Raw genomic sequence first — 10025 nt, 5'->3', positions numbered from 1 at the left:
ACGTGAACACTCATATGTCCGTGCGAGTCCACAGAGCATTTTTTAAAAATTCCTCATATTTCTCTGATCCAAGAGAAACAACAAGGCAAGGACAAGCCCATCAGCACATGAGGCCCAGTACGGGCGGCGTGGAGGACGCGACACGAAGCAGAAAGCAGAAAATACAGATTTTTTTATGAAACGTTTTTATTCTTCACTTATTTAATGGACTGCGGGTTAATTAGTTAAAACCACAGGAGGCTTTCTGCAAAAATGCCTAGGACGTACGACCAGAAACAATCCGTGCTTTCTGCTTCAACCGGCAAATGAACATGAAGTGTCCGCCGTCTGATTAGCCTCCGAATCGATCTTGATTGAGCGCTCACGCTAGCCACAAGTCCCATGGAGTCAGTGTTTTCCTGCGACAAGCGTATTGCTTCCAAAGGTTTCTGCAACAAAGGTCTGATTTTAGAAAAAAAAAATCGACGATGAAGAAATTTTCTTCTGCAACAAGGTTATTGTTTCAAAAACATAGCCCCGGTTGTAGAGCCGGAGGAGCGGCCGACGTTACAGTGTACGAGGCCAAGCATCACAACACGATGCATGTTTCAGAAACATAGTTTCGGTTGTAGAAATCGTCGCAGGTGTGAGAGGCCAAGCATCACAACACGATGCATGTTTCAGAAACATAGTTTCGGTTGTAGAAATCGTCGCAGGTGTGCCCTGTGTGAGAGCTTGTCGCCGTTGTGCCGGAGTGGAGACAACTGCTCAAGGTGTTGGATTGAAGGAGGCACGGCAACTCCAGCGCTCAGGTCATGGCGGGGCAGCAGTGCTGTCTAGACCTTTGCAACAAGGTCCTTGTTGCATAGCCTCGAGCGCAATAAGCTAGCTGTTGCAAAGGTCCTCGGTTGGCTGGGCGGTTGATCGGACGCTGTTTCGGACGGATCCGCCGGCTGGATCTAATCAGTTTATCATCTGCCGGACGCGGAGCACTGCCATTAGATTCCATTGAATTTGTGCTAGAGATGAAGATATGCCGTCTAGAAAACCCTTCAATGTGCCGCAAATTTACCTTGGCCTGCCACCGAGTGCTCCGAACAAACAAGAGCCCGCACGCTCTGCTTCTCCCTTCCATCTCTCGACCAGTGGCTACCTAGGGTTTCACGCCGTCGCCGCCTCCTCCCGCCTCCCGCCGCCGCCGCCGCCGCCGCCTCCCATCCACACTGCTGCCCCTCCCCGAACCCCGACCACGTCCTCTGCCACCTACCGTCTCGACAAGTGCCTAGGGTTTCACGCCGCCGCCCCCGCCCCCGCCCCCGCCGCCGCCTCCCCGAACCCCGACCACGTCCTCTGCCACCTACCGTCTCGACAAGTTCCTAGGGTTTCACGCCGCCGCCGTGGCCGTCGCCTCCCACCTCCCGCCACCGCTGCCTCCCACCTCCCCGGGCCCCGTCCTCTGCCGGCTACAGTCGCCTCCCGCCACGTCCCCTACACCAGCAGAACGACGCTGCCGCCCAGCTCGCCTCGCCGTCATATCGTTCGATTGAGATGCTGCCCGTCCAGTATGGCCAACTGGCCGATGATGGAGATGAGGCAAACAAGGCGTGGACAGGGGAGAAGAGGCGCCGCAAGCACCTGCCCCCATCATCTTCCGATGCTCCTGCCACTGCCCACGACCATGGAGACATGGAGGAGGTCACCATCCAAGGGTGCCAAGATCCGATTTCTCATGCGACAGACATGGAGCTGCTGCTCAGAACAGATTCGGCACACGAAGAAAGCTACGGGCAGAACTCCCTTATCAGCGAGGAAGACCATGGAGATATGGAGGACACCATCAAAGGGTGCCAAGATCCGACTTCTCATGCAACAGACATGGAGGGCACCATCCAAGCAGGCCAAGATTATGATCTGCTGCTGAAAACAGAGCCGGCAAAAGAAGAAAGCGAGCAGTGTTTCGGGCCGTACTTCCTTCTCAGCAAGGAAGACCAGGCCAAGGATCGTCAATTTTTGCTTGCCAATATTCAGAAGGAGGACGATTATCCTACTGACCTGCCACTTTATTTGACACGGGAGGAACACCGCAAGATAGAAGCGCGCCTTGCACGCTATCGCGTCGCTTATTACAAGGTATCTACATGCTGTATCAATCAGTCACCATGCATGTCTTAAAGTTTATACCTGTGTGCCATAGTAGCTGATTCAGTCTTCTGGTTTGTTATGCGTGGTGATTTTATCCCGTGTTTTTACCATCTATGTGTAGGTTGTGAATCCGGAGTGCGCACGTCAGCTCAAGGAACCAGAAGAATACACCGATGATGAACTTCTTAACGAGTCGTACTTTGCGGGGTTAGAGGATGATGAAAGTTTTGAGTGGTACATCCATCGTGAAGACACGTACAACATTGAATTGAATGACTACCAACGGATTGTCCCTCGTAATTTTGTAAGTGTACTGTCTATATCTACATTTAGTCATCCAATTGACTAGTTTGGTTATCATAACCATGGGTGTTCAGAAACCATTTCAAAACACACTGTGAAAACCGGCAATCAATGAGGTAGTTCATTTTGCTTCATTGACTCCAACCACAGCTGCAACGTTAGTATAGAAAATTGAGCCATGGGTTTATGGTATGAGTTAAAACTGTTTTTGAACAGCTTATTCTTAATAGAGGATGGTGATGATGATTGAGCCCTTACTTTGTGGCTACTGATGGATGCTAGTACTTGGGGTGTTGGATTTGAAAAGTTGGCCAGTTTTTTGTGTTTATTCAAACTTTGGGCAAGCCTTCCTGCTAATTTTAATGAGTGATCCCTTAAAATCGGTTGGTTCTTAATTCTTATTCATTTCATATGTAACGTTAACTCGGGGTGAAATGCTAGGAAGGGTATCCCACTTGATTCATGAACCTCCTTGATTGCCTTAGTTTTAAAGCTGAGGTTCAGCATTAGAAGATAAAACTAGCATGATTTCTATGACTGTAGGGAGCAGTCCAAGGCTCACCTTGTATGTTTTCACAAACATTGCTATTTTAAAACTTCTTATCTCTTTCATTTCGACGGTAACACTGGCTGCTGAAATTTGTTGATGTTTGAATTGCTTCTGAATTATATCATGTCGGTGTCTCAGTGGATTGAGTTGTTAAAGGTCATTTAATTATACGGTACTATTTCTAGCAAGCTAGACTATACTAGAAGGAAAAAAATGTGGATCTTTAGTCAGTTACTTCTATAGACAAAAGCATGTCATCTCACCACACTGTAGCCATTAAGTATCTGCACTTTTGTGCCTTTTCGGGCGTGTCATCTGATTCTTGTCCCTTTCTTTTTTGTAGCTGCCTGGTAGGAGTGGAAACCTGTACGGCTATCATGATGAGTACCGCTCACGTTATCATACATATAAAATTGATGATGTTTATGTCAAGTACTATGCAGAAATTTCAAAGAAAATCAAGGTATGTATTATGTGATCAAGCTGTTGGAATTAAAAATATTATGAGTGGCTGGATTGTTTTTAAAGTGATAACTTCTATCTTGCAACAGTGGATTGCAGATTTTTTGCATCTGGATCGCAAGACTAAGGATGTAAGTATGCCTCACAGAAAATTGCGAAATTAGTCATATACATACACATGATGATTAACTTCTTTTCACTTCAGTGGATAGAATGGGATACTAGAGCATGGAGGCAAGCATTGAGGATTGCAACTGGCTTTCCCCATATGACTGAAAAATTAGCTGGTTATGCTTATGACGTAGGATATCTTGTCTTCTGCTAATTGAGGTGGTGTTAATTGCTGGTTGTACTCACAATCTGGTCCATTTGATTCAGGAGTACATTACGGAGCTGGAAATGGATGCGTCCCTCAAGGACATAGATCTCCTCTATTTTGAGATCTGGAGGCTTGTCGCTAAAGAAAATGTTAGCATCCTAATACATCAAAAATTTGTGCAATAGAGCACGGCTGACATGCTTTGTGATTATGCGTGTTTCTTATGGTTTCACAAATATTTCAGAGAACTTACAAAGAGGCTGTGAAGGAAGTTTATGAGTCTGGCGAGTTCCCTATACACAAAGCAGTACTACATGCTGAACTCAATGGGGGCCATATCTTTGTAACGATGCAAGAAATGGTAAGCTGATGTCTTAATTTGGGGCTGTTGTGCAAATTTGTATAGCCACTAACTGTGATTTATGTCGTGAAAATGGAATGTGCAACATATTGCCAAATGTCTAATTTCATCTGTTTACCTTTGTAGATCTACGCTGTTGTCCTGGAGGGTGGCATTGAACTGACTGTAAGTAGGATACTCTACATGTATGTTTGACATGGTGATACATACCTAGGTTGTTGACTTTGATACGACCTTTGTGTAGGACGAAGAGAAGAAAGCTAGGGGTGTGTTTAGGAAGTTATCTTTCAGCATGGTATTGTCTCGATGAATCCTCTATGATTTTACGTTTTATTTTGAGAAAAATCCTCTATGAATTTATATGCCGTCATGATTGTTGTTCTTATATTACCGGATCTCTTGTTTCAGCATAAACCACTGAACATGGCTCAGTATGCTCAGAAGAAGGTGGAGATAGCAAAACAGTTGAAGCTGGACAATGAGGTATGCTAATAACTGTATTTATTGTCAAAGTAAGGTTCTGTCCCGAGACAAAAAAAAAAAACCCAGTAACTTATGTGCGTGCCATTTTGCAGGATGGATTTGTTCCTTTTAGACCCTTTGAGTTCTGAAAGGGAAAGAGATTTGTCCCATTTGGCTTGAAATGAGGCATTATTATCTCATATTACAGCAAGACGGAAGTAATACGAAGATTGTATCACATACATAACCAGCCCAGTCTGACATTGTGGATGATTCTTGGCTCATGTTTTAAATTAGCGGACATCCCCCGTTGTAATGTTATTCACTAGAGTGATGCTTGGTTTGTTTTTCGCATTTGTTTCTCATTTGCCGTAAAACATAGTAAGATAGTGGTCGCATGATGAGCAGGTCTTTTTTGGACCTGTATGAGTAACAATATACTAGTATTATGCAATGGATGTATGCTGGAGTTGGAAGACCATAATTTTGATTGTGGCAAAAAATATGCTTAGCAGTGCAAACATGATTGTTGATGCTCGACTTGACAGATGAACCAAACAGCAAGCCAGCCAGGCAAGTACCGAAATTCCATGCTTGATCTAAACGGTTTATTAGTTTAGAGAGGGAGTATTTTCCATGCTTGAGAAATGAGAATGTGAGCTTTGAACACTCCATGGCCGAGTAGCAAATAGTAGTACCTCTGAACACAGCAACAATGCTTAAGTAGTAGTATATGTGTGTAGACTTAGACAGCAGAACAAGCGTTGAACTAGTCTCTCCGTCCCAAAATATGTGTTGTGGCTTTAGTTCAAATTTAAACTTCCAAAAGCGCTTCATCATCAGAGCTCAGCGACAGTAACCAGGTAGGTAGCTCTTATGCTGAATATCTCCCTCCCTACTTATTGTGCCCATTGCGTTGGAACCTCAAGAAGAAAGGTTCCTAAATATAAGTCTTTGTAGAGATTTCACTATGGACCACATACGGAGCAAAAATGAGTGAATACATGCTCTAAAATGCATCTATATACATATCCGTATGTGATTCATAGTGGAATCTCTACAAAGACTTGGATTTAGGAACAGAGGAGGGAGTATCATCGAAAGAGTGAGCAGGTGGTTTGGGACAGACAGTTGCAGGTTGATTCAAACTGAGACAAGAAACAAACACAAATCCTGGTAAGATAAGATAAATGAAAACTTCAAGAGAGCGCATCTTAGTCAGCTGCAACAATACATTCATTCATTGTTACTTAGAAGACGCCCCAGTATGAAGCCATGCCATGCCGGGAGCACCATGAATCAATGAAAAACGAATCCATCAAGCGACTAGTACCACCAGTAGCCAGGCCCAGGAGATGGAGATGTCCCAGTACAAGACATTGTTGTTTGTCGCGTCAAGCTGGGCAGCAGAATCCTCCTCTAGTTTCTTTGTTTGGTTGTTTGTTTGTCTGTTTACCAGCCAAGCAAGACAAAGTAGCAGTAGCTAGCTAGCTAGCTAGCTAGCTAGCTAGATAGATAGATAGGATTACAATGACCAGTGCGATCTAGTATATCTAATTAGTTAAGCCACTCTTAATTTCATCTCCATTCCATGCAGCAACATGACGGACAGTGCTTCTTGGTCAGCAACCACACATCCTGTGTATATTGATAAAAAACAGAGTGAGTACATATTTATCAACACAAAAACCACACATCCTGTGTACAGATAGGTCAGAAATTTGTAGTATGTTGTATGATATTCATGGCCTTTTACTTACAGCTAGGTCGATCAGGTCATGTGAAGTGCCACGTACAAGATGTGCCAGATACGAGGCGACCACTTTTCGACCTGTTGAATAAGTCCATCTGTATTCCCTCCAAGCTTTTGCTGCAACAAAATAACATTCAGCTCTCAAGCTCCTACTCCAACTTAGGAGGACTTTGTTCACCATTTGGACTGTATTTCAGTTTAAATGAAAAATAGGGAGGGAGGCATAGACACATGAATACAGTTTAAATCACGCACCTTAATATGCTCTGGCAGATCTTTGAAGTGCTTGTAGCTGTTCCTCAACAGCCTCACGTAGTCACTTGCGAATGCCTTGTCATACATCGCGTGTTTCTCTCCATGACGAATTAAATCTGACAGCAACGATGGAGTAGTTACTCCATCTGCTTCCACGGGCCACCTTAATCCTGATGTATTGACCCTACGAGACACTTGCCGGGAGTACGAGTACGTTTCCATGAGGAATGCACCTTTCTTCATGTTGTCCCACTCATCCGGGTGGTCCTCCAAGAGGGCTTGAGTATTTTTTGTCAGAACCCCAATACATGAGATGAAGTCTTCACTTGCCGAGCTTGGAGCGACATCATGCTGTTCAAACCACTCTTTAACAATCTCCCTTACATTTTTCCAAGCCTGCTCCTCAGCTATAATGCTGCAATTTTGAACTACGATAAACCAAAAAAATCAAGAAGCAAAAATTACGAATTTCGCTACTACATGTATCATAGTAGAATACGAAAAGAGACTAAAAGGGCACTTGAACAAACCCTGCACCCACATGATTTTTCTTTTCTTCTTTTGCATCGTAACAAAACCTCACAATCATCAAGCTAGTTTGGGTGCTATGCGCATTACTCGTTTTTTGTGCAAATATATACAGTACATTTTTATGTCGTGTGCAAACTGGGAGTTACTATTTTTTATCTGTTTATCCTTCTCCTTTTCTGCACAGGACAACATTTATCTTTACAAACCCAATGCACATACAGTACTTGCACATGACAAATGCACATCTGCACTTATTTGGATATACTCCAATAATCTTTAACCCCCTCTTTTCCACCACAAGAAATGTGCAGGAACTGTAAAAAAGAAATATGGATTCTGGCAATGCTACGAAATGTAATGTACTTGTACACAGTTTGATGCTAAAACATGTAAAATGCCCAAAGCTGTGTTGCAAGCCAGGTTAGCATCAAAAAGACCATATGTGTCCTAACAAAAAGACCAAAAGGCGCATGTTTTGAATAGCTAGCGCAATATTCATCGGTTAGGTTGAATCAATTTAATTATTTTGCATAGCACAAAATATTCATTGTTTCAAACAGAAATTCGTGACTTCTTATAACGAGGTGCACATGATTAAATTTTCATCCTATATCTGCTCAAAACCTGAAAACCAACTTTTTATGTTAATTTTAATATGTAGCGAAATCAGTGCCAAATGTCCACGCGTATAGAGTTTTCCTGTTTTAAGAAGACACTTACCCTTAAGTATCAACACCTGTAGCTTAGGTATACCACCAGGAAGCAGCTTGATGTACAAGTCTTCCATTGAAAGATCCTGGGGACACTTTTGCCAAGCAATTATACTTTGCACAAGACCCGCAAGTTGGCTACATATGGCAACAACAAGAAATTTAACAACTGTGTAAAAAATGGAAGGCATATGTTGCAGAGTGTGAGGCAAAACTTACTTCACCATTTTTCTTAGGATGGGGCGCATATCGCCTTCATCGAACAGTTCTGCGGTTTCCATGGTACCCAGCCATTTGTCGAACGACCCATTCACTTCAGAAACGACCACACACTCTGAATGGAAGAAATTCTCCACTTGCATAGCAGCGGGATGTCGCAAAGCACTGACAAAATGGTAGTTGAGAGCCCAATCCTTAGAACTTGCGAGCCCCTTCTTGATGAATCTTGTCAATTTAAAGGTACCAACTTGGCACGTGCACTTCTGGAACATCATTGTTGTGTGATCAAAATCAAGGACCACGTCATCATCACAGGGTTCTAATTTAACGTTGCCTTTGATTGGCCCCGGTTCACGGTAGCAATCCTTAATCGCTCGAACTATTGGAAACAAAGTAAATAGTTAATTAGTCACTCAGTTTGGAAGACTACTGCAACAAACAAACAGCACTCAGATCTTGGGGCATCAGTACTTCATTTTATATGTAATACATACATACATACATACAGTAAACGTACATATATAATCACGTCAGTTTGCTGACCCAGTAGCAGAAAATTGAAGCAATTTCAACATGATTATGGTAAAAGCTACTGTATTTGACTAATTTTTGTATGGATGGTAGACATGCCTTGGTTTAGATGTAAGAGCAGAGTCCCCTGTTTGTACTAGTACCAACAGAAAACCATAGGTATGTATGAAGTGCTGTGGCTGCTGCCAAACTAGCAGAGGGACATGAAATTGGTTATATTTCCAGCATCAGCAGTAGGCTAAGGATCTAACATTAGCAGGGGTGGTAAGCAGAGCGCGAAGGCAGCAATGGCGATGCCTGCCGGTCGATGTCCCTCTAACACCCCCCCCCCCTAAATCCTGCCGTTGGGCATGGGCCTTTGCCTAGATCAAGGCCCTTTCCTGCTCTGTAGACGGCCGACTTGACAAGACGCTCGGTCCAAACGTCACTTAACTCACGCGCGCGGCGGCGAGCGGTTGCTAATGTCCGGGGCCGTAAAGACGACAGCTTTAAAGCAAGAAAAATCTCCGCCGGTTCCCCACCTCATGAGACCGGCGGCGAGCGATTGCTAATGTTCGGGGTCGTAGTAAAGACCACAACTTTAGGTAATCCGGCCACCAATGGCCGGCGCCGCGGCGTCGGAAAAGAGACAATGTCGTGAAGGGCACCAGTCGGCCAGCGGCCGGCCAGTTCCCCACCACATGTCGACCGTGCGCTCCCTTGTGGCGTCGACCTCACCCCTTGTCCCCTCCCCTGCAGCTTCTTGCCATCGCTCGGCTATGGCACTGGCCGGTGACGGACGGCACGGCGCCGTGAGCAAAAAGGAGGCGAGTGATTTACCTGTAACTGGATCCGGCGGCAGAGGTTGCAGAGGGTCGGGGGCTCCCGCCATCGGTGGAGCTGGGGTTGCCGCTGCCGCCGGAGAGAAAGAGGAGTCCGGCGATACCAAGGGAAAAGTGATTCTCGAACCAGCTCGCCTCCCCTTAACTTTCTCTACCACGAAGACACACAGGCCCGTTTCGGGCAAGATAATAATTGGTCTATTGACCGGTCAGCACCTCGTGTTCAATTTTCAAACTGGTTCTCCAAGTGTTAAATCAAATGCTGCAGCATGTTTTCTATTTTTCTTTTTAAATTTTAATTCTCCCATTTTCTATCTGAGCATCTATCTGGATGCCTCAAACGCCTGGGCGGACAGCCTGGTCACACAAAAAGCAACGTGCCTCAAACACCCAGGCGGACCGGCACCCCTCGTATTCAGCCCAAATGTAGGGCAGATATGGGGCGCCCTGACGCGTCGTCACGTCGGACCCGGCCCACGCTGGTCCACCCGACCCCACATATATTCCTCCCCATCCGCTCCTCGGACTAAACCATAGCCACTTCACTACACTCCCCTCCGCCACCCAAACTCTCGTCCACCCATCTCCGGCCTTCTCTGGCATGGCTCGAAGCGGATCCGAGTCCTA

General features: G+C 45.0%; 1 protein-coding gene across 1 annotated transcript; it reads left to right on the top strand.

Annotated features, from left to right (window-relative positions):
* The first annotated feature begins 1527 nt into the window (after positions 1 to 1527).
* On the top strand, positions 1528 to 4727 carry LOC123076630 (uncharacterized). The gene is made up of 11 exons (XM_044498777.1): positions 1528 to 2109; positions 2243 to 2425; positions 3318 to 3437; positions 3526 to 3567; positions 3642 to 3737; positions 3815 to 3904; positions 4000 to 4116; positions 4243 to 4281; positions 4361 to 4411; positions 4525 to 4599; positions 4692 to 4727. The coding sequence occupies exons 1-11, from the start codon at positions 1528 to 1530 to the stop codon at positions 4725 to 4727; spliced, it is 1431 nt and encodes a 476-aa protein (XP_044354712.1).
* The last annotated feature ends 5298 nt before the right edge of the window (positions 4728 to 10025 follow it).

The sequence above is a fragment of the Triticum aestivum genome, chromosome 3D (genome assembly GCF_018294505.1).
Source record: "Triticum aestivum cultivar Chinese Spring chromosome 3D, IWGSC CS RefSeq v2.1, whole genome shotgun sequence".
Lineage (NCBI taxonomy): Eukaryota > Viridiplantae > Streptophyta > Magnoliopsida > Poales > Poaceae > Triticum > Triticum aestivum.
This window is presented reverse-complemented; position numbering and strand designations above follow the sequence as displayed.

Coding starts and splice junctions, on each gene's coding strand:
- LOC123076630 (XM_044498777.1), top strand. CDS start 1,528: ATGCTGCCCGTCCAGTATGGCCAACTGGCCGATGATGGAGATGAGGCA. Junction 3,438..3,525: donor AAATTTCAAAGAAAATCAAG/GTATGTATTATG, acceptor ATCTTGCAACAG/TGGATTGCAGATTTTTTGCA. Junction 3,905..3,999: donor GGCTTGTCGCTAAAGAAAAT/GTTAGCATCCTA, acceptor CAAATATTTCAG/AGAACTTACAAAGAGGCTGT.